At 33.9% G+C, this 25,682-nt stretch overlaps 1 protein-coding gene across 2 annotated transcripts; it reads right to left on the bottom strand.

Moving 5' to 3' along the window:
* Positions 1-2,177: 2,177 nt before the first annotated feature.
* LOC117100507 (leucine-rich repeat-containing protein 63-like) lies at positions 2,178-16,485 on the bottom strand. 2 transcript variants are annotated; one of them, XM_033240237.1, is made up of 12 exons: positions 16,222-16,483; positions 11,314-11,998; positions 10,707-10,908; positions 9,948-10,036; positions 9,202-9,222; positions 7,909-7,997; positions 6,826-6,909; positions 5,825-5,976; positions 4,697-4,777; positions 3,906-4,053; positions 3,405-3,499; positions 2,178-2,639 (listed from the first exon to the last, which is right to left on the bottom strand). In XM_033240237.1, exons 1-12 carry the CDS (start codon positions 16,258-16,260, stop codon positions 2,447-2,449), a joined length of 1,878 nt encoding a protein of 625 aa, XP_033096128.1. In that variant the 5' UTR covers positions 16,261-16,483; the 3' UTR covers positions 2,178-2,446. The 2 variants fall into 2 exon arrangements, with proteins under 2 accessions (XP_033096128.1, XP_033096129.1); XM_033240238.1 differs by lacking the exon at positions 9,202-9,222 and having other exon boundaries at positions 16,222-16,485.
* Between the last annotated feature and the right edge of the window lie 9,197 nt (positions 16,486-25,682).

Raw genomic sequence — 25,682 nt, 5'->3', positions numbered from 1 at the left:
CGAAAGGTCCACTGATTAATCTCAGATAAGAAAGTATAATACATACTCCAAGTATTGAAATACACGCCATCGTGTTGGGATTCAATATTTCGACATTAATTATGTCATCATCAGGAATGATGACATCCTGATGATGACATAATTAATGTCGAAATATTGAATCCCAACACGATGGCGTGTATTTCAATACTTGGAGTATGTATTATACTTTCTTATATTAAGAAGGCATGGGCAAAAAGAATTGAGATTAAAAATGGTGCTATGTTATGATTTTTATTATTATTATTATTATTATTATTATTATTGATATTATTATTATTATTTTTATGTGACTTAATAATTTTTTTTTTCCGTGTACAGTACTTCCTTTTATTGATTTGCATCTCACTATGTATTTTATTCTGTTAATTTTGAAGCACCATTATTGTGATGAGTGCCTTAATGGTTTGGTTAGACTTTTTACTTCATGCTCTTTTATTGTGTATTCCTTTGTTTGGTTTTGTGACTTTCTTTGTACATTTCATTTTGTTACTTTGGATGCACCATTATTGTAATGGGTGCCGCTGTTTTAAAAGCGTTTTTCCGAAATAAATTATTATTATTATTATTATTATTCATCATGATAACTTTAGCATGTTAGAGAAAACCGTTCATATAGAAACCATTATCATGATCTATTTATGCTAATGCGTGTAGTGTTGCATGAAAACCACCAGAAGCACAACTAATGAGGTTAAGATCTACCAGAAGAACAACCAATGAGGTTGAGACCTGTTTAATAAACTGAAGGCTGATTGGTTGAATTCAATCTCATGAATTAATTTATCACGTTAACCAAGGTTAATCATGATGAATCAACATGCTCCACTAGATCACAATAAGGTGATTAAGCTGAGCACGTTATTTGATTCTGGTTGGTTCACATAAAGTGACTGGCTTGATCATGATCCACTAGATCATGTTAAATTCTGAATGTGAACCTAGCTACTGATAAATATTAGAATCTAGTCATCTATGATTAGAGAGCATTCGTGTTTATATGCCGTGTGGTCAAAAGCAGCGTCTGCATATTTCTGCCTCTTTTTCTAGATTCCATTGTGTATAATGATTAACAGAATAGAGTATCAATTCTTTGTGATCACGGTTCTCATCCAGTTACCGTATGTTTGTATGCAATACTATATTACCGTAAAACTTCGAATAGAAGCCCGGTGCTTCTGTTTTTAGGACCCGTGGATGAACTAATTTCTTTCGAGATGTGCTTCTTTGTGACAATATTATGCAAACTAAAGAGGAGGGCTTCTTTTTAAAATGAAAGCTGTAAACATTTGGAATTGCATATTCGAAATATGATTAAAAATAATAAATCGTTAATACCGTACTTATTCACTTTTAACCATGCTAGTACAATAAAATAATATGGATACCGACACAATATCATATTCACCAAAAACAACGTCAGTCTGAATGTAAGTACTATCTCGAGAAGAAACCCATACTATCTTGATTAGAAGCCCATGGGTTTCTTTTCGAGATGAGCCTCCTTTCGAGATTAGTTTGTAAATTAAAGAGGTGGGGGCGCTTCTTTCGAGATTATGCCCGATAATAACACTTAAAAACAGTGAAATTGATTTAAGATATTGATCTGGATATTTTAATGAACAAAGCAAGCATTATTCATAATCAACAGTACAATACTATTATTTACATATAAAACAAAAAATAGCAAATACTTTCATTTTTTCAATAAGTCAACAAACGATGGATGAATGGACAATACCTTTTTAAGCTGACATAAATAAATAAATGCGCTGTCTTGTAAGAAAAGACAAACACTTCATATATGAGGCATGTTGTGGCAAAATGACTAAGTTGTAGCAAAAATTGAAATTCAAGTTATTGGTATTTTTAGATACCTGAGTATGTGATCTTTAAAATGAGGGGTCATTCATTCAAATTGGACATTTCAAGCCTTCCAAGTTATTGGAAAGTGAAAGTACAGTACTCTTAGAATCAAGATAAATATGATTTTGAGTAATTGCCTTTCAAAGTTATTTGTGCATACGTTGTTTAATAGAATGAACTATGAAAGATAACAATAAATAAACATTTGTTAACCACTTCCAGAACTAATACTTTGGGACATGATCAATAAGGCATTAAACTGTTGACCTAAACAAATTTGGATTTTTAGCAATTTTTTGAACTCCCATATTTTATAGCTCATTTACTCAATACTGGACTGTGTGACAACTTTACCATTTTGCCACAACATGTCTCATTTAGACAAACAAAAAATATGAGTTTCATTATATTTTGCTCTTGCTGCCTCAATATAAATATAGTTATACAATCTAAATAGATAAACAAGAAACTAATAAATTTCATATTACTGTATTATTTATTCTATAAGCATCAAGAGTACACCACAATAAGTGCCCACTGTCTATTCAGGCTCTTCATTATATAATATCTCTGATAATGACTCAACATTTGACATAAAGAAGTCTCTGCAGCGAGGGGAGCACGACAAAAAGTAGAATGGCAGTCTCTTGACACCAAAGGCTTTGCGGCATGGTCGTATAAGTCGCAGGCCAGATCCGTATAATGGTCCCTGGCAACAATCACAAGTAGTGTAACTGAAAAAAAAAATATGAATTTTCACTTTTAGGTATTGGTAATTATAGATATTATACTCCAAGTGTTTAAATTTGGTAATCCAGTACAATATATGCTATGGCTTACGACATGTTGTAATACATATAGGAAGGTCATTTTATGACATTATTATAACAACAGATTAAAACATAAACTGAAATACAGTACAAATAAGCAGTGTCACTTATTCGTATGAGTAGTAAGCTCAAGACTCCAACCATTACCGGGATAAAAATGTATTTTTAATGTCTTTCCATTCTTTTTTGTGTTCGATTTTTGATGTTTTAGTATTTTGTATCTGATGTTTTGAATTAGTGATGTACTTTTTATTGTACTTATACTTGAAATTTTATATGCAAGATTTTAAATTTTATCGAGCATTCAATTTCTTCATTTGGTGATAATAAAGTTATTCTGATTCTGAAGAGTGCATACTTCAGTTGAAGCTCTGAACAGGGTTTATTTGAGGGGTGCTATGATTAAATACAACTGTTTATTTTAAAGCAATGCACTGAATATCTAAGGCCTGGCGTAAGCCACTCCACTTTTAGCCGCGTGTGTGAACATAGCCTGAGATGACATACTTAATGCTTGACTCACAGACTTCAATGCTTGTTAAAAATGTAAATTTATAAGGTGAAGTGTGATAGCACATAGTCTCATTTACATTCATAATTTCTGACCAATCTGCAATGGGTCCTCGCACAAATTTTGTAAGAATGTGGTTCACTTTCAATAGTACTGACCTGTTAAGTATCATCTGCAAGTCCACAGACAGGTCCACATATGCATTTTCCAACTCGTGTTGCTTCAGAACTAATGCAGACATATCAGATAGCCGCTGTGAAGAATACATATACATTGCCTATGTTAACACAAATCAATTTTAATGTTGTTTTGCATCAGGAAATTCCATAGCAATGATGTTTTGCCCTACCTGACGTGTTATCGTTATCGTAAAATACATTATAAAAAAATAAATTTTTTGATCATTTTTAAGTGAGCATTTTAATGATTCATTTACATTCCTTAATAGAATTTTCTTTCAGTATTATCACAGTTAGGTTATATGCATTTTTACTTATTAATACAGTACTCAGATTTTAAAAATTATGCTTAATTTACATTGTAAGTATCAATCTAAATGAATATATAAAACCATGAACCAAAAGCAAACAACTACTGCTTATTAATAAAATCTTGAAAAAAAACAGAAACCTATTAATATCTCCAACATAGGCACTTACCTGTGGGTTATTTGTGCTGTTTTCAAACCACAGGTAAGGATGCATGTAGTTATTTTTTACCCTGAGATGGTACAAATTGCTCAGCTTCAAAGAACCAGCCGGCAGGGCAGCTAGTTGGTTACCTTCTACATTCAATGCTCGCAATTGCCTGAAGTTTGTCAAAATTAAACAAACTAAATTTTCTACATATACAAATTACAGCAGTTTGGCTTAGTGGTTTCCATTCTGTTTGTTGAACTTGTGGTCAGGAGTTCAAACCACACACTGTCCAATCTCGGGCCATCCTTAGACACCCTAACATGCATTGTTGACATATGTAGCCAGTGAAGTGTCTTCACAACCTAGAAATGGCTTTCGAGCCTTGTTTGGGGTGATTTCAGTTAAAAAACTAAAAAAAAACAACCCACTCCTTATTTCATTATAGGTAACACAACTTCAAATGGTTACAGTAGAGGATGGCTCTCAATAATTGTTTTATTTATTGCTACATTTATAATGAAGCAAAATAAGACAAAAAACACTCATTACAGGTGTTTAAGGATTTTTCCTTTTTAAAAATCTCTTATTTGTATTAATGAACCACACAGGTGCGATCAGTCCAGCGGCCGAGCCAGACGCTGGGCTAATCGCAGAGTAACCTGTCTTTATATTGCATTGGTTAGTAAGGGTTCCCATTTCTAGAAGTTTTACTTTTCAAGTTTCATTTTATTTTTCAAGTTTCAGTTGAATAGATCCATTTTTTTAAGTATTGAAGATTTTCACTCTTAAATAGAGACTGGTAAGATACTTACTTCAGTTGTTTAAGTTCATTTGGTAGGTAAGATATCCTGTTGTATGATAAATCAAGGAACTGCAGAGGAAGTGTGTATAAACTAAAGGAAAAGAAAAAGTTTCCTATAATCACTTTACAACAAAATTATTGCTGCGAAGCAGCCAATTCATATTCTTAACAGCAATTTGACCTCTGAAAGGTCATTGTTTGTCAAAAAATAGGGGCCTAAGACGACTGAAAAGCGGAGTTTCCTTCTTTCGTTCTGCCGGGTAAAATCAATTATTTAGGCGACGTTTGTAGACTAACCAACACGTACCAACGTCCGCATGTCGCGCTAGCCTTATCCTACTCTAGGCCTAGACTAGCTAGGATGGTATAGGCCTAGCCTTGATGGGACGAAGGTCCCAATGAAAAACAACGTTGCTCCTTGATAGCTAACATTGTCTATTTAACATCACAATAATTCATTATTAGACCTATAGTTGTTTTTTGAATTGTACTCCACAAATCTCAGCCGATACCTCGCACAACTCGAGTAACGTCTCGTATCTATTGTCGTGACGTCATGGCTCGCTGGCTCACACTTGCGATGTCTCTCACTTGTGATCAAATAACATGCTGGCTCGCACTTTGGCAACACTCTTTGGCAGTCAAAAGTTAAAGATGTTTTAATTGCCAAGTTGATGTAATATTTTAGAGGTCTTCATCACTCCCACCATCACTGTCATCATCATCATCACTATTTGATCATTATTAACGTCGGTCTTTGAATCTAGTGTGCATCATTTGTAAAATTTCTCCACTGTTAGTTTTATTACTTTTCCAGACACAAAGTATACAATAATGTAATAAAAAAAATAGAAGCGATAATAAAGACGTATGTGAATGGAGAATGGCCAAAATAAATATTATAAGGCATTGTCACCGGTATTTTCAATATCTGCTGTGTCACACTATTAGAATTTCATGTTTCTCCAAAAATATTTTTTTAGCACTTTTCTTCTTTGTGCCTTTTCCATTACTTTTTATGATTAATATAATGGCTTTACACTGCTAGTTCAACAACCTTCATCACAAGATTTCATTGGACTTGTGTCTGTGAAATGCAGTTTATTCCATTATCATATTAATATCTTTTTTGTCTTACCTCATTGGTAATGATGAAATGAGACAGAACGAGACAACAAGAGTCCTTAGTTTCTTCAATTTATAAATATCTTGAGGGAGCTCTTTGATTGGATTATTACGCATCTTAAGAACTTCAAGCTGCTTCAAGTTTAATATCTCAGGAGGCAAATCCTATTACATTGAAATAAAAAATATAACGAAGTATCTAATACTCTACAATAAATTATTAAGAATTTCAAAAGTATGTAATTGAGCGATGAACAGCTAAACTAGGTAGTACATCATGACTTCTGCACATTCTTTAAAAAATATTTAATTTATAGTTGTCATAATGCAGTGGCCATAATGAGGCGCCAGTAGCATGTCCCCTGTCTCACTCAACTCTCATGTGAGAGTTATTTGAGGAGCCGAGCTATTGACTCAAATTAAAATTTTACGGTCTTCAACAAAAGAAGCAGGAACAGTAGATCCCATGTCCCCTGTCTCACTTAACTCTCATGTGAGAGTTATTTGAGTAGCCGAGCCATTAAAATTTGATGGTCTTCAACAAAAGAAGCAGGAACAGTAGATCTCAGTCAAACGCTCAACTCCAATATGTACATGAACAAATAAAAAACATAAAATAAAAATGAAAATAGCAATGAAAAAAGTACATCAAAGTAATGACTGTTGACACAAAAATATGCACTTTTTTATTATCTGTTTTAAAGACTACTTTCTGTTTTTATGCTTCAATCTTATGTGCACATGTTTCCTGTTCCTTTTTAACAATGAAAGAATAAATAATTATATATACAACAACAAAATAAATATAGACAGCAAAAATTGGTAGAAAAATAAAAAACATAAAATATAAATGAAAATAGCAATGAAAAAAGTGCATCAAAGTAATGATTTTGACACAAAAATATGCACTTTTTTATTATCTGTTTTAAAGACTACTTCAACAAAATAAATATAGACAGCAAAAATAACAAAGACATTGACTAATGCTATTTTGCATTTTTATAAATAACTTACCCAGAAATCATTGAAAGAAAGGTTTAGGTACGTTAGCGATCTCATTAGTGGGGTTATCTCTGGTAGCTCTGAGATGAAATGAGCCTTGAAGAATTAAAAGAAAGTTTTAATTAAAATGTGTTTCAGCCAACATAGTGGTCTTCCATTTTTAAAATAAAATAAATAAAATAAGGTATTAGACTGCTTCACATAATGAAACTGTTCTGTTCAGTGACCAAATAGTTGTGTACTTTCTGTTTTTTTATTACTATCAATAGTATTCCATTTTAGCATGTAATAACTACTTACTTAAAATAATATAACAAAATATACATTTTATATTTACAAATTTAGCAATAACCAAAAGTAAAGCCAACCAATTTAGTACTCTGTAAGAGACAAAGTAACAAATAATATATTCTGGTCGTGCGCCCACTATATGTTCTAGTACTCATTTACACAAAGTAACAAATAATGTTATGTCTTCTAAAATGTATATTTTTTTTTAATGAAATCTTCATACTAGGTAAATTTTGATTAGTCAACATTAATGTGACACTAGGACAGATTAAAATCTTGCACTCAGTTCACAAGGTGTATTCAGCCCAAAATTCAGGTCTTACTATCTTAGCCTATACATTTTAAATGATTGTGGTTTAAAAAGAAAGAACAATAATTGTGGCAAAGACAAGCCAAACCAGTCACTCGTCGCAAATCGTGTTTCAGGGATAATGGTAAAAACATGCTGAAATGTCAAAATTTTTGAAATCTATTTTTATTGGACTAAACTAACCTTTATATATCTGTACATCATGGTATGCTGTTATTTTCCCCTAAAACAACAATTTTTAACAATTTGACGATGGTTTCTGCCTGAGAAATACCCGAAATCATAAACTTTGAAGGCTGATTTCTCAAATATTGTTCTATAAACAGCTATATGTTTAAATGCTTGTAACTTCATAAGAAAATATTATATTTAAATGATTTTTTTACCATTATTTTCATAGCTCTCTTTTCATCTTTAACCATATTAATAATTAAAAATCAATTTTTGCGAAGAGTGACTCGTTTGGCTTGTCTTTGGCACAATTAGTTACATACCTTCAAACTCAATGCCAGACCCCCATTTACCAGGCAATCCAAAATAGCAAGCTCGGCGGGTGTTATTGTGGAAGATGGGTCAAAGTCAGCTGCATCAATATTTAAAAAAATTATTATTATCAATAGCAATTTTTTAGCAGTATTATTTTAGTTGATACTTCAAAAGTCACAAATCGTGTGAGCAAAAGTCATGCAAAATGTAGTGAATACATGAAATGCATTATTTTGTCATATAATGCAAAAAGTGGGGAAGAGATGAAGAATGGCTTGTAAAGTCTACATCACATTGCCATCCCAGGAACATGGCTTGAAATCCTGTCCAGGAACAATTTGTCTTTATTAACACAATTTTTCATTCCTCCTAAATTGTATCGTGTATGCTAAGAAATAAAATTCACTTAAATTGGTAACTGCTCCAACTGGCATTGTTGGAACTGGCATGAGGCATATTTCGTGTGACTACACGCCTCCATCATGACTATTTGTCACCCAAAGTAACTGGATTAAGAAGTCAAATTAGCATGACCTTTTTTAATTCTTTAGCATACTGTCTACTACCTCACAAGAGTGCAACAGAAACAGACAATGGTAGTATTGATGTGTTGATAACATTTCTTATTATGAGAGTGTTAGTTGTTAATTTTGACACATTTAGCATCATTAGCAGTGCTATATAGTACAAATTGAAGAGACTTGCATTCATTGATTTTTGTTGCATACTATAATGGTGTTTAACCATAAACATGCTAAAAAAGATATGCAGCTACAACTATCACACTACAAACATATGCTTATCTATAGTAATAAATGGTGTCTACCTGTTGTAACGAGACCCATCATGCATTAGTGGGTGGAGGTAAACAGCTGCAAGTTATATGCAACCACATGTTTCTTCAAAATTTACCATTTTTAAATAATTTTGCAGGATGAATATGACTCCATATTCTTCATAACCCATTATGAAAGAGATGGGCATAATCCAGCATTACTACAGTCCAGTACATGCATGGTCTTTCAACTCAAATAAAATATTATTAAAGTATTTGAAATCAAATATTTTATTTGAGCTGAAAGACATGACAATGATAAAATATGGCAATATTGAAAATACATGAACATAATATCAACATAAATCTACAGAATAAGTTTTAATATTACTATAAATTAAGTTATTCAGCCACTATTATACATTTCTAATTAAATACAATACAACTAGTTGAAAACCTTAGCAGTGCATATACAGAAAAACTACACACAAAATCTAAACCAACTGTGCAACAGCATAAACATTACCTTCCTTCTTAGAAATTTCATCTGATAAGCAAGGACAAGAAAAAAATAAAATATTATTTGCATAATTATACTGATAAAAATTAACTTACTGTAAGGTGATGTGACAGAAAGTTTTGCAGAAAGATGTGTTATTTAGTTAATAAACATGCATTCCCATCATTTTTTTGTACTGTAAATATGACATTAATATTTGTTGAGGGTTATCTACCAAATAAAACTGGCAATGCTAATTTCCCTTATAAGGCTTTGTCTGATTATGCAGATATTTTCAGTGGTGAGTTGACTATTACATAATGTTAGGGGGAATTACACTTCCTGCATAATATCTTTGTGTTGAAAGAAATATGGTATAAGCCAGGCCCCCAGTACGCCTGATGGTCGTCGGCCGCCGTAGGTCTATTGGATCGTTCTTAATGACAATCCGTTTAGACTGCCACAGACAATCAGCAGATGGCCTCGTGTTGTCTAGCGCTCACAGGGAAGTTGAGTTGGATTCCTCATATGGCAGTTGTAAGGTCATCATACGACACAGTGAGTGCCCAGCTAAAAGCATATTTTTAAAACTATCGCAGTTCTTAGAATATTCTAGGAATAATCTTTTTTAAATAAAGCATTAACATGTAATGTCTGCAGCAATAACAGAATTACAGATAATAGTCGCCATGACTCAGTAGTCGTCATGGGTACAACACCACACCAGAATGGCATCGTAAACAAGATCAAATGCATCTACAAAATGAACTTACTAAATGGAGACTTATTTCGTTTAGCACCTTGAAAATATTTAGCAACAGGCATCGTGAAGATGGCTTCATTTGCACAATACATGTCTGATCTGGAAAAACAATACAATTTACAAAAAAAAAGGAATTTAAAAATAATGACTAAATGATATTAAAATTCCTCACATTTAAAACAGATAGGCACAGACAAAGTATATTCAAGATGACATGTCAATTTTAAAAAACCAAGCTTTTTGACATGTTTCTAATGACTGAAATTTTTAATATAAAGTCAGGAAAGAAATTAAAACATAACAATACAATACAGTAAATAAAAAAATAAACAAAAAAAAATAAACAATCTCTATTGGTCGTTTTCCAAAAAGTCTTCCAAAAATATACTAACTGTGTTGAGCAAAAAAATTAAATACTTACATTGCTTACAAAATAATAAAGAAATAATAGGCTCACAATTGCAAATGAAAACAAGGACATTTTTTCATTTGTCCTGTAGGAAGCAAATAATATTTTATCTGTTTATGGAGCAAATGCATTTTTTTTTTTTTTTTTTTAAGATTTTTTGAGGTATGACTCTAAACATAAATTGATATTTTCTATAACAGTTCTCAACCTTAATAAATCTTCAGCATGCTTTCAAGTTACAACTTTATTTTTACACACTTTCACCTTGTCTCCATATTCAATATTTCCTGCAAATTTATAGAGCATCGTATAGTTCTGTCCCTTATTATTATTTAGAATATTCAAATGAATTTGCCTTACTCCTTCTTCTGCGTTCGCTTGCCCATTTTGTCTTTTCTTAGCGGAGACAATTGGGCATTTGAGGATAGACTTCTGATGTCAGCCATACCTATCTGCATACCATTGTTCATTAAGTCTCGCATCTGTTGACGTACTATATATGCCATTTCAACCAACAATTGCCGTTGAGGAATTCTTGGTTTGACTACAGGAATGTCTTCACCTGGGTAATGAATAAGAATGCAAATTTACAGATTTTTTTTTCATTTACTACCTAAAGCCAAGTATAATCAAGGAATGCTTGATAAAATTTGATTATGTATGCTTGACATTATCCTTGATAAAATTTAATTATGTATGCTTGACATTATTGACTGTTCATAAAATAATTTAACTCCCACCTAATGGTGAAAATCGCCTGAAAACTTAGACATTGGTATTATGATCAAAGCTTACCTTTTAGTTGGACTGTGTTCACTTTCTCGTGTCTTGGTGTTTCAATAAATGTTGCAAACAAAATTATGTATGTTCGACATTATTGACTGTTCATAAATAATTTAACTCCTACCTAATTGTGAAAATTGTCTGGAAACTTACACATTGGCATTATGATGATACTGTACCTTACCTTTTAGTTGGACTGTGTTCACTTCCTCTTGTCTTGGTGTTTCAATAAATGTTGCAAACAATGTTGTTAATTTCTTGTAATTTTGTTTTGATAATACAGCTTCAGTCATTGTGGATTTTGACATGTTGTATATAGCATTTATATCAAACTGAAAGTCATTTAACGTAAATTCAGGAAATTTGAAATTATAAATATCAAAAGAGTCTGAATACAAAAGTTCTTTTCTAACTTCAGCTGGTCGCACTGGCTCTCGAAATGGGAATGGATCAGGACCTCTTGGTTTATAAGGCTTCACAACAGAGAATGACTCCATTTTGGAGTGATCTCGGCATTTTTGATATCTTGACTCTAGAATAAACCTCCAGTCATTGGCATTCACTGATGGGTATAAGTAGGATGGGGAATGACTTCTTGTCTGTGATTTTCGACTCTTTTGTCTTGTACGTGGTGTGTTAGCTGGTGTCTGGAAGCCCTCAATATCATTGTCCGAACAGGATTCAAGTGTTGGTGCAACACTTGGTATTGGCGATAAACCCCGGCATGAGCTACTGTTTGACTTTGAATCCTGATGTGCAAGTTGGCTAAGTGCAACATTCTTTGCAGGTATACTCTCCACTTTTTTAGGTGGTAATGGTTGCGGTGGTGGTATTGGTCTTCTGAGAAGTTGTTTGGATTTCTTGCTGACCTGTAAATAAAGAAGTGTAACAAAAAATATAAATTAGGCTTCCTAGCCTAGGTCTATATAAAAAAATGGCCTCTATACCTACCTACCTACCTTGATCTACCTTGATACCGAGACTTCTGAAGAAGAAGCTTATGTGTCCCTCTGAGTATAACCTCCTTCAATACGTTCATATGGGGAAAACTTCAGCGGATGACGGCACCAACACTTTTCCAAACGAGACTTAAATTGATTTAATGTGTCTGCCTCTATGATATAGCTTGGTAAATTATTCCAAGTATTGCATACAGCATGCGCAAAAAATTTCTGGCACACTCTTAGTTTTGAACGTGGTATAATAACTTTTAATTTATGACCTCTAGTTTTTGATTCTTTAACAAGCTCAAAAAAAGCACGTTGTTGAATTTTTTCCAATTTACCCGATTCCTTAAAATATATATACTGCCAAACAGGATTGCAGTATTCCAAACTTGGCCTAACAATACATTTGTATAGATAAACAAGAGACCGCCCATCCAAAAATTTAAAAGACCTCTTTATCATTCCAAGTTTTCTATTTGCCTTTAAGGCAACTTGAGAAACATGAGAATCAAAGATGAGTTTATTATCAATAAGAATCCCCAGGTCTACAATTTTAGTCACTGAATGTAGAATCTTCTTATCATTAGTATATCCCATCGTAAACAAAGTTTCCAAGTTCTTTTTGCCAAAATGCATAACACTACATTTATCCAGATTAAAAGGTAGTTGCCACTTAACCGACCAATTATAAAGCTCGTCAATATCATTTTGTAAAATACCGGCCTCTTCCTTATTATTTACTTTCCTATAAATTATCGTATCATCTGCAAAAATTTTTATATCTGATTTAATTCCATCTGGAAGATCATTTATAAAAATATTAAAAAGTAACGGACCTAGGACGCTGCCTTGGGGAATACCACTAGTAACCAACTGGCTATCTGATTTAGTTCCATTAACCACTACTATTTAGTAAGCTAGGTTGCTGTCCAGTACGATTTCGGGTTGGACCTTTCACATGTTGAAACCAAAATAAATCATTAACCAGACCAAGGAACAATCCACTATCTACCGTATCACCTCCTCGAACTGCTGACTCTATCCAATCTATATTTCCAAAATTAAAATCTCCAACTACGATAAAGTAATCAGATTTCAAGACATCCGCCCTACTAAACATATCACAGATTTTATTATTATTTTCTCTACTACTATTCGGGCTCCTGTAGACACAACCAACAATCATAGTTCCTTTTCCAATCTGAATTCCTACCCAGACAGATTCTTCAAAATCTCCCATATTAATAACATAAGCTGAAACATTTTCATTAACATAAATTCCAACACCTCTTTTTTGATACTCAGGCAAAAATAACTGGAAACCTGTAATCTCTAATTCAGCTCTCTGAAAATTACTGAAGGTTGATTTTGGTAACATCTCAGTTAACATAATCACATCTGGGTTTTCTTTATCAATTCTCAACCTTAACTCCTCTCTCTTATTTAATAGAGAGTCACAGTTTGTATACAAAAAATAATTCTTATCCTTTTTCAATGTAATCAAATCATCGTTAAAATTTTTCTTTTTAAACTTCTCTTCATGAACTAAAACTTCTTCTTGAAACCTATGATGTTTATGGCTTCATTCGAAAACGGAGCTTAACAATTCTTCCATTTTGTATTACCAAATCCTTCTCACCTTTTTCCTCTCGCTCTTTCAAAACCACTCTAAGATCGCTATATTCCTTTCTCTCCGATTGAGTTCGATCTCTAGAAACATGCACGTTATCTTTCAACTTGTTTTCTCTTGCATTTTTCATTATCCTATCACAAGTTTCCATTTTTTTGAAAACAACCTTAAGAGGTCTATCCTTTCCATCTCTTTTACCCAGGCAGTATTGTGCCATAATTTTGAAGTCTGCACCCTCCAAGCTATCAATAACATTAATTAAATATTCCAAATCTTTTCTTTTACGAACATGACCATCATCATCCTTTGACTCTGGGATACCGATGAAAATCAAATTATTTTTTCTTCTATCTCGTTCATTAATTTCCTCTATGCAAGATTTTATGATTTCCCTGGGGTCCGTCTGAGTTTTTAGTGTTTCTAACTTTTCAGAAAATGATGTCCATCGCTTAGCACTATCATGCTCATTGCCTCTCAACTCGTCCCTTAGTTCGAGTACATCCTTCTCAATTTTTTCGTGCTTTACTTTAACAGATTTCAGAACACCTAACATGTCCTCAGCAATAACATTGCATGTTCTACAGTACCAGTGTAAGTTAGGATTTCCTTCACTAATAAAATCATATTTGACACATTTTGGCAAATAGAATGGAACCAAAATTGACAAAAATCACATTAAATACCCCTATCTTTATCTGTTACTAACACATTACAGCTCCCACAATGGTCTTTAAGCTCAACATCTCTACTTATACGCCCCTCAGCTCCACGCTTGGGAGGTTGTGTTTTACCGGCAATCCGACTCATTAAGACAAGCTACTCTCATGGAATGAAATAGCCTAGAAAACAAATCCACCAAAATCACCAAAAATCGTTAACCCAAAAGGGTATTTCAACTGCAAAGGTATTCTATATATAATAATGATCAAGATTAATAGACAATTAAAAAAAAAAAAAAAATTGTTAAAGAGGCAAAGAAAAAATATGAGATTTCAGGACCTACGAAGCGATCTGAAAAAGCATGTCCATCACCGCTGAAGCGCCCTCTATTCCTAGCCTAGGCCTTTATATAGATTGATTGATTTTACCAGGGTTGCCAATTGGCCTTTTTGACGGCCAGATTCCTCAAATCTGGCCGTATGAAAAATTGCATGGCCGTAACGTTTGAAAAGTCACGGCCAAACTATATTTGGCCGAATTTTTGAAAAGTTTACATTTTTTTTTCAATATAGGCCTAATATAACGTAGATTTGTTTTGGATATGTTGTTTTTGTAATAGCTTAAATTCTATATTTGATTCAATCGTGTACCTTTGTTTGTACTTGCACTAAACACTTAATCTATGTTCCCCCTTTAGCCGATTTGACGTAAGAGAGTTTATTTTTAAAATAACAGTTATATTTAATTGTGTAAATTGTTTAGATGAAATATCATTTTGTATGAAGTTTATCCTCGTTATGAAGACAGTTCAATGCAAGTTTTTACCATATACTGTGATGTGTGTCTTTGTATATGTTCCATCCTAGTGGAGGTTGTTTTAATGCCAGTTTGTATTACCTAACTATGTCACTTAATTCATTTTAATTAAAGAGAGCCATGGATTTGACAATAACAGGCCCTTAAAATTTTTGCTATAGATCGACTACAATGTACCTTAATATTTAATTCATTTATATCAAATTTAGATCAAACTTAATAATGTGATTTTTAAGAGCGGATTTATTTAGGAGGGGGTGGGGAGGTGAAAACAAGAAAGAATTGATCGCTCAAACGCATCAGGTTATTCGGGAGAAAACAAAAATTTCCTCTAAGATGGTGTTATCTTGATTGGAGCCACTTTCGCCCCCTCCCCTCCCCTTTTTCGGCCCCATCTCTGGATTCGCCCCTGAATTGGCCTACATGCCAGCAACTAAAGAACATAGGCTCTTTAATATTATGATTGGGCTGGGCATGTATTTTATGGTGATAGATTAACAGTGAAAGTTTAACATTGTTCTGTGTATATCATTTGAATTCCTTCAATTTTAAACGAATGACCTCTGATTTTCATGTAATTTTTGTAGTATTTCAAATGAATATGTACCCACTGTTAATTGTTCTAATCAGATGAAAATCTGGCCGAATTTTGGCCTATATCGAAAAAAAGTTTGGCCGAATTTGGCCATGAGATGGCGTGTGTTTGGCCGTGAAGCGTGTCGACTATCTGGCAAACCCTGGATTTTACTACTCAAATAGACCTGTCCTAGGCCCTAGCCTATAGGCCTAGGCCTACTACTAGCCTACACACACAAGCAACACAAATTAAAATATTTTTGTACAAAAATATAATTTAGGTAAAAAATATTCACCGAGCTAGGCTAGGCCAAGGGCTAGGTTTAGGCTAAGTAACAGCTCCCAGCCTAGGCCTTAGGAAGAAATATAGACTAGGCCGTCTACAACAAGCCTAGGCCCAGCCCTAACCTAGGCTAGCGCTAGCTTGGCCCAAGGCCTAGCCTAGCTAGCTGGAGCAGCCTACCTGTGAACCAGGTTTTGTCATTATCGTCGTGGTAGCCATCTTTAAGTTTTATGAATGCAAACTTAACTTCCAATTGTTTAATTATAATATAAACGAATACATATTAAGGTGGCATTTAGCATTCCTGGCTACACTAGGCCCCAGCCAAGCACGGCCTTCTTATCCGATTGAGACGTCCGTCTTTCTCTCTCCAGGTAGACCTGTACTCAGTGAATCAATCGTCAGCCATGATTGTTACAGTGTGTGGGGGTTGCTAGGCAAATTAATTTGTCCCCAGTAATAGTGAGCCCTCTACTTTTGTTCAACTTTCTTTATTACTAGATGAATGGCACGCTCAATGCAATGTACTGGTTTTCGTTGTGGTCCAGTTATAACATAAAAACATAAAAATACAAAAGTGATAAAATGAAAAGGAAAATATTAAGGAAATTTTAACAAAAAGGACTTAATTACAAAATAGAAAGATTACTTATTTTAGAGCATTTTTAAAGGTATTTTGATTTAAATTCTGGAAATCCCTAGTTATGTTACTAGGTAGTTCGTTCCAGTTCATGGATGCTCGATAGTGAAAGGTCTGTTTTCCTTGACAAATGTTCCACTAAACTAAAACTAAAAGATGATAATTTGTCTGACTTCGAGTATTTTTATCATTTTTGAGAAAAACTAAATTTCTTAATTAAATAGGAAGGTGCAAGTCTTTGAAGACATTTAAACGTTATGAATAATAATTGATCTCTCCATCTGTCATTCACAGTCTTCCAGTTTAACGAGCTTAAAATATCACCAATTATTGGTATTCTAATGTCACAAGAAAGTAAAATTCTTCCTAAGGTGTTTAAAAAACTATTAGTCAATTGGATGGAGCAGTTTGACCATACACATGAACAATAATCAAATAAAGGTGTTAGATCTCTCCAGTGCTGCGCGCCCTTATCGTCCATTTTTTGTGCGCATTGTGAGGCGGAGCGAACTTTGAAAATTCGCGTTACTCGTAAGCATGTATCGGTCTAAGAAAGACGCATGAAACTTTGCTTCTAAAGTTACCAATCGAATGGCCGAGCGGTTAGCAGGGGCGCCGCAAGCTATAGCCATAATATCGGCGCTGGTTCGAACCTGTCTCTTATACACATCTAGATGTGTATAAGAGACAGGTATATGGATAGTAAATTGGGAGTATAGTATAATTTTTAATTATAGTATAAGTATTATAATTATCACGAATTATTTACTGTCTTCGAGTTTGCCGCTAGCGTGGGGACGCTAAGCGAATCTTTTACTATGAATATTTATGTTTCACGTGTGTAATATGCTATATGCCGATTGGCCAACTAGGTTTATGACTTACTGTTATCTGAAGCCACTTCCTTTGGAGATTTCTTTGTTCTCCAGAGCTTTCTTTGTTTTCGGACACAGATTGTATTAATTAATGATTGAAGTAATCTGTGACAATGTTTTGCATGATTCAGTAATCACAATTAAGACTTTAGTACATGATCCTATGTATTTTATATTGTTATGTTTAAAGTAAATGACATATTATATTCATTTAACATTAATTATGTTACAGAACGGATAATGTTAACTAAGAAGATTAACATGAGTTTTTGAGGCTAAAGGCGGTCATATTCACGTAAGGTTATTTAATATACTGTATTTAATCAATTATTAAGATGAGACAGTTTATTGTACTGTATTGATATTATACATTGTCAGTTTTCTCATTATTGAATAGTTTTAATAATACATTTTGTAATTTACTGTAAAGGGTTTAAATGATCAGTTGTTTACTTGCAGTATTGCAATAATGTATTTACATGAGTGTAACTTCATGATTTTTATGATACTATCGATGATTCATTTTCTACTTGTTTACTTATTTTATTTATCTATATTTTTTATATTAATTATTCGTATTTGTACTTCTGTATTTAGTCACCGAACAATAGATCGGACCGAACAATAGATCGGACAGCCGATTTGGTAGTCAAACAGACACAGTTGAAACAAATAAAGGTTGAGATTGCTTAACTGATGGTCGCATTGTTACCTTGTTCGAGTTTGTGTGAATGACCAAAGACGCCCTCTACACCCCAAACTGGCTCCGAGCCCAAGAGCAGTTACAAAAGGAAAAAACAAAGTTTTAGCCAGCATCTTAAGAATAAATTGAGGTACAAATATCTGATATGACACCAAATGACGGATGACACCAATTCTTTTAGATACGTTTGAAATTAATGTTTCAATGTGTTTATTCCAAGTAGGCTAAGCTGCGGGTCAAAAGTAACGCCCAAAAAGTATTTAAAAGAAACAACTCTTTCAATAAAATTATTGTCATAGCTCACAGTCAAATTATTATATTTAGAAATATTCTGTGTTGTTTCAAAAATCATAAGTTTATTCTTTTTAATGTTTAGTGTCAGGTGATTTTCATTAAACCAATTAACAATTTTGTCAAGATTATGCTTTATTCATTCTGAAGTGTTAGTGGGTCCGATGAACTCTATAGCAAAGTGGTGTCATCAGCGTACATAAGAGATTTACATGAAACAAAAAAGTATCTGGCACAGTTAAAAAAAATTGTAAACAGTACAAGGCCTACACATGGAACAGCGGTAGCGCCACAAATTTTCCGACGAGGGGTCCGACGTGTCCGACGAAGAGGGTCTGAACCAAGGCGACGACGAAGTCTCGGTCGACGACGAACCGGAATAAAAAAAATCCCTGTTAGGTTTCATGGGGAGAGTTTTTGTGGCTTAATAAGTTGGTCCTAAAATGTTTGTTCAAACCACAATATTTGGGATTGGCAATCAAATGAATAGGCAAATTATTATTTTTTTATTATTATTTCCGGTCCGACGGCCTAGTCGGACGACAAGGGGGTCCAGGTCCAGGGGAGGGAGTAGGCGAGCGAGGCAAGCCTCGTTTAGCTGAGGGGCGGGGGCTGGAAGCCACGGATATTTGACGAATTATGGCGAATTTTTATTACTTATTTGATAGGCATCGAGCTACTATAATATGACTTCATATATGTTTGCATTAGTTGGGTTCGAGGACTTATTTGGGAAACTTGAAGAGGGGTTCGCCATAAAAGAGGAGGGTTTGCTAGAAAGGGGGGGGGGGGTCTCCCGAACCAAGTCTACAGCATTTCGGACATCTGCTCACTGAACGCTTCACTGCACAGCTTAACCCAGTAAACGAGTCAAAACGAGAGCCACTTTTTTCACAAAATCGTCTATATTTTTTGTTTGAATTATTTTAGGAATCTGGGGCGATCGGATTATAAAACTAGATATTATAAGCTTTGGAATTATATATATGTGTTTACCATATGTAAAATATTGAGTGATCATTTTTCTTTCAAAGTTGACAACTCCTAATGGTTTTGTATAGGAAAAAGGTCAATTTTAGCTTGTTTTTCAGTATACGATTTACTTCCCTTTGGAATAACTCGGGAACCATACGTCTGTTAACCCTGGGGTGAAGGGTCAAGTATAGCTGATATAATTTACTTTCTTGTCATATCAATCTTATGTTAATTGGCCAAGAGACGATTGATCATTTTTTACTTTAAATTGTTTCGTTCATAGTACTTTTACCGTCATTTGGCAATCTGCCGGGTCACATGACATGTTTCCCGCTACGAATATTTGCAAGTTAGAAACATCTGTGGGCTCATCAAACCACCTTATTCATTATTAATATACAAGTTTTGTACTGCGAAAGTTGAACATTATAATTTACTACTTATCTAAAGTAAAATTAGCAAAAATTATTGAAGAAAAGAAGGACTACAGACGATAAAAGGAGCATTTTCTGAAATTACCAATCCCTTTTTGGTAAAGGTAAGTGCAAACCCTACCATGTTTGGGCTCGGAACGGGGTCATCTTGGATTTACATGTGCCTACAGTTTAAACTTAAGTAAAGAATCTGTACACTTTTAGTACATTACGTTAATTAATAATCATATATATATATATATATATATATATATTACACATCTAGATGTGTATAAGACAATGTATAATATCTGTCTCTTATACACATCTAGATGTGTATAAGAGACAGTCTGATAGCTGATCTATGTTGTGTCATTCTCATACAGAGAGTGTTTTTTCTTTCTCCGACATATTCTTTACCACAAATATTACAATATATGAGGTAAATGACATTTTTAGTGAGGCAATTAATTGATTGCCATATCCGAAATATGTGGTTTGTTTGGTTTCTCTTGAATGATTGTGTAGAATCAAACAAGGAGCATGTTTTGTATCTGTCTCTTATACACATCTAGATGTGTATAAGAGACAGATATAGGCCTATATATATCAAAAAAAACCAAAAGTATTTTAAGCGCGCGGGCGCTTATTCGCGCGAGTACGGTACTTGGTCCTGGCGATGCTTTAATGTTCAATTGAGAAAATTTATAGGTTTCAGAAGACTAGAAGTTCACACTTTAGATTTATTTTTACGAAACTTTTCGGAATCAGTTTATTCTATCAAGTAATTTATTTTCAAACTTGGTTTATCTTGTTGCAGTGATTGAACTGTGGTTCGTGGTCGAATTTTTTTTTTTTTATTGTGAGATTTGAAAAAAAAAATGAAAATGATGTGAGTACAGCAGTAGATTTAACATACGAACTGTTTCCAGTTCTTTTCATTTTTGGGTCCGCGCAATGCGGATCCCAGAACCGAACTGCTGTTCTTGTTGTTTTTGCTGTTGTTCTTGTTGTTCGTGTTGTTCTTTGAGTTTGACCCCGGAGTTCCTCCAACACCTAAAAACAAAACAGGGGTTACTGCCATTACCGCATGGATGGAGCGGCAGGTTAGCGATTTGTTCTAAGGGAATAAGGGAATCACCAAAGGTCGTGATTTCGAATCGCGTCTTAAGATTTTTTTTTTCTAATGCTAAGATATTTTATTTATTTATTTAATTATTTTTACTATGAACCCTTGCTGAAAACCCAGTATAATAATTTACGCCACTGTGTCCTATATGGAGGATATTTCCTCCATGATTTAAGCATGTTTTAATAATGTCTACAAAAAAGCCTCGTCTGAAAGGTGCATACACGAAGCGTTAAACGCTGAATAGAGCACCATCATTTTAACGCGCGGACCGGTGAGCGGTCGCGCTCTTCTTGTTAAGTTCAGCTTTTTCTTTCCTCTCAGTAATATATCTTTGTTTTCTTTTAATTTTTTACTTGCTTGTCGGTATTCAAAATGCAAGTGAACGGTACGGTACGAACGATGGAGTTAAATTATTAAATATTTTAGCATGGTTAGCTGACTACTACAATTATAAATTTGGCTATTTTTGTTTACTCTACAGCGCATCGTTTACTCTACAACCGCATATAATTCTCCAGCAATTACCTATTCAAGCTGGTTTCCAACTCTGTGTTTTTCAGTAATCTTTCACAATTCTCAGATTTCCACTGTGGACGTCGTTCAAATGCGGATCCAGAATGGGTGGGGGGTGGGGAGGGGAGGGTAGGGTAGTGAAAATTACATTAAAAATTTAAGAATTGAGAGGGCGCCTTTTACAGTCATCTATAGGTGCATCAGTCATAAATTTTCACCTATTGCAAATCATTAGAAATAGTTCTCTTTAAATGAATAAACTTATCAACAATTTCTTGAAAACGGTTATAAAATAATCATAATAATGATGATATTGAGAAAACATTTAAGTCAATTAAAACTAATAAGGCTGTTGGCAAGGATATGATTTCTGGCAAAATACTGAAATTGTATTTTAGAGAACTTGCCCCAGTTTTTTCTGACTTGTTCAACTGGTCGCTAAACTCTTTCACCGTGCCCAGTATTTGGAAAACCTCAGTTACCGTATTACTCCTCTAAATATAGTATCTAAACCGAGTATATTATAACGATTAGGCCTGTGGCCCTGACTCAGATTGTAGTAAAATGCTTTGAGTAATTAAAGGTATGTTAGTAAATGAAGCTCAAATGTCCTCGGATCCGCATCAGTTTGCATATAGTGCTAAGAGAGGAGTTAGTGATGCGGTAGCGACCCTGCTACATCCTGTATTTGTAACACTTGACAAGGCAAACTCTTATGCTAGAACCCTTTTCATTGACTTTTCGTCTGCGTTCAATACCATACAGACTCATTTATTAATGCAGAAATTAATTACTAACCTATGAAGGTTAATCTTTACGTAACTTTATGAATTTGTGATTTACTTTGCAACAGCAAACAAAAAGTTAAGATAGGTAACTTGCATTCAGACTGGGTAATTTCTAATACAGGAGCACCTCAGGGATGTGTGCTATCTCCTCTGCTTTTTACTATATATACTTCTGATCTTAGATGTAATGCTGACTTATGTCATATAATCAAATTTGCCGATGACACATGCATTACAGGTTTAATTTCAAATGGCGATGAAAATGTATATAGGAGTGAGGTAAAACGCCTTGAACAGTGGTGTGATAAAAATTACCTATGCCTTAATGTCAAGAAAACGAAAGAAATGGTATTTGATTTTCGAAAGAAGAACACTGCCAAAGATCCGTTAATGTTAAAAGACAAAGTAGCAGATAAGACTAGTTATTATAAGTACCTTGGAGTTTGGCTTAATGATAACTTAAAATGGAACACTAACACACTTACTTAGAACTAAGGTAAACCAAAGATTATATTACTTACGTAAATTTAAACATTTTAATGTTGGAACTGATACTCTTTTACTTTTCTACCAAAGCATGATACAATCAGTTTTTAGTTTCTGTAGTATCATCTGGTTCATGGGACTGACCAAAAAAGACTCAGTAGGCTAACACGGTCAGCAAGTAAAATAATAGGTACGGAGGTCAATGACTTAAGTTGTTTATGTGAAGGTGCCTTACATAATAAAATTAAGGACATAGCGAATGACCAAACTCACCCACTTAATATGTTCATAACAATTAGTAAATCTGGCAGAATAATTCCAACTTTAAAGCGTACCAACCGTCATAAATACTCATTTTTACCATGTGCAATAAGAGTCTTTAACGAACACTTCAGTAGATAATCTCATGATCAAGCCTATCTACTGTATTACATTCCATGCCATATTCCTCTCCTGACCTCAAAATATAGTTCAAACTTGTTAATTCCGTGTGTAATATATTTTTATATTTTTATATTTATATTTAATATTATATCTGTTAATTGTTGTCTTGTATTTTATAGTGTTATAGTATTCGATTTCCACTGTTTGTTATCAACTCAAAGAAACAAATCTCGTATATATGTACTACTGTATGTATGACGAAAATAAATCTTGAATCTTGAATCTTGAATCTTCTCTTAGAAGATGTACCCATACGACAGATACAACAAATTTAGATGACAGATCAGAGGAGAAAGTCATTCAATACAGTAGCAATTCATAATAATTATGAAGTTAGTTTACCACCAATTTATCGTCATAAACGGGATATGAGATGTATACCAATCCTTGATTCCTGTAATAACGGGAATAATGCTTGAATTGACCTCAAAACAGTCGCCATTGAGCCTTTCTTTCCAAAGATTTTGAAAGCAGTCCTTTCATATTGCCTATTCAGAAGATCTTTCAACTCATCTTTCAACTTCATTTTTCGCTAATGTGCCATTTTAGAGGTTTAGAAATCATGAAAAAAAAAGTTGTAATTCTTTTATTACACATGTCATCATTATGCCATATAACAACTATAATAAACATTCGGCACGATAATTATGGCATTTTAAACGTTTATTTAAGCATTCAATTTTCAGTGCTGTAACATAGCAAATATTGCAAGAATCATCTCCATCACACTTTTTGTGACGGAGATGATGATATACTCATAGATGTGAATCTTAGTAAAATTAAAAGATAGATTGTATTATTTAAATATAGGATAATGCACATTGAACAAACAGGTTTCTAACAACATAAGTCGTATCAATTACCATTTTTATTTTATAGCTGTTTCTGAGAAAAGAAAACATCAAGAAATCATCTCCATCACACTTTGTTGTGACGGAGATAATGATATACTCATAAATGTGAATCTTAGTAAATTTAAAAGATAGATTATATTACTTAAATATAGAAAAATAAACATTGAGCAAAAAGGTTTCTAACAACATATGCCAGATCAATTGTAATTGTTATTATATATTCTTTTTTGAGGAAAGAAAACATCAAGAGGTCATCTCCATCACAGTAAAATTGTGATGGAGATTACTGTTACGGAGATGAGGAATTAAACTTGTTAGACCATATAGTGCCATATGCAGTGTGTTACAGGGTGAATGTCATGTGTACTTTGAAAATGACACAGTTCTGATCGTATATATAATTATTTTTTTCTCAAAAAATTATAAATAAAGCATACTCTGAAGCGTTCGGAGATGATGCTGAATAAAGGTACTTTCCTAGTTGTTATTAGAAAAGCATGAATTCTTCAGCTATAGGTGGTTTAACTGTACAAGAATGGACTGTTCCTTACTGTATGGTCCCCTTCAACCAAAATGGTTTGATCCATAACTTGTTATGTCATTTTGCTACCAGCTATAATGGCATTTTAAAGTATTGTGACAGAGATGATGACAATTCAGGGACAAACTTTTTTAGTCTAATAAAGTCAAATTTTAAGTATTTATAGATCTATTCTCTCACCGAAAATGTAATTTGATTCAACAATAAACAAAGAATTGACACATTATATGTTTGTTTGTTTCATTTTATTTTTACTACTAGGATTTTGCAAAGCAGACATATTTCTTTCTTATGCACCAGACAGAATCTTTTGGATTGTGTGGAGCACGTCACCGGCGTTACAAACGTCAGAGGTGAACTCTGCTACATGCTGCTCCTGTCTCTTATACACATCTAATTGCAGTCCCTTCGTCGAGTTTATCCTTCCTGAGACGTTCGACAATCGGAGTTCTGCACATGGAACACGTCGCCGTACGACATGCGCACATAGCGCACGAGATCATGTGCCCGCAAGGTTTTGTAACGACGGCTACGGGAGCATCGTAACATATAGCGCATGTGTCTTCTTCCGACCATTTCTTCTCGGGTATACCGAGTATGTCGTTCATCTTTCTGGTTAACGTTCTTTCTTCTTGGAGGATTTTCCCGACGCTTGTCTCGCAGGATTCGAATGCAATTTCGTACTCCCTTATTCTTTTCGCACGCTCTTCTTCCGTGTCCGGTTTGTTGCAAAAAATCTTTTTCAGCGTCAGCATTTGCCTGTGGAGTTCTTCAAATTCGGTTACCAAGCACTTCACGGAAGGCTTAATCTCGTCGATGCGGTGGTCCGATACCTTTTTCCTGAACTCGTCGCATTTTTCGCTGACCGCTTCAATTCGAAGATTCACGTAATCGATACCAGGTACCAAATCCTTGATCGACAACTTCATAATGAATGTGAATATGTAACGATTTTAACTGTTAATGAGCAAATGCGAGAATATCAA

The sequence above is a fragment of the Anneissia japonica genome, unplaced genomic scaffold (assembly GCF_011630105.1).
Source record: "Anneissia japonica isolate Jap-2015-1 unplaced genomic scaffold, ASM1163010v1 scaffold685_len2926416_cov193, whole genome shotgun sequence".
Lineage (NCBI taxonomy): Eukaryota > Metazoa > Echinodermata > Crinoidea > Comatulida > Comatulidae > Anneissia > Anneissia japonica.
The sequence above is the reverse complement of the archived record's forward strand: the minus strand, read 5'-3'. Positions and strand labels throughout refer to the sequence as shown.

Bases quoted from the DNA above. Each gene is read 5' to 3' on its own strand.
- LOC117100507 (XM_033240237.1), bottom strand. From the start codon at position 16,260: ATGGCTACCACGACGATAATGACAAAACCTGGTTCACAG. The intron at 9,223-9,947 runs GTAAGTTCATTT...CTTGCTTATCAG, and splicing joins ACGAAATAAGTCTCCATTTA to ATGAAATTTCTAAGAAGGAA. The intron at 5,977-6,825 runs GTAAGTTATTTA...TCAATGTAATAG, and splicing joins TTTCTTTCAATGATTTCTGG to GATTTGCCTCCTGAGATATT.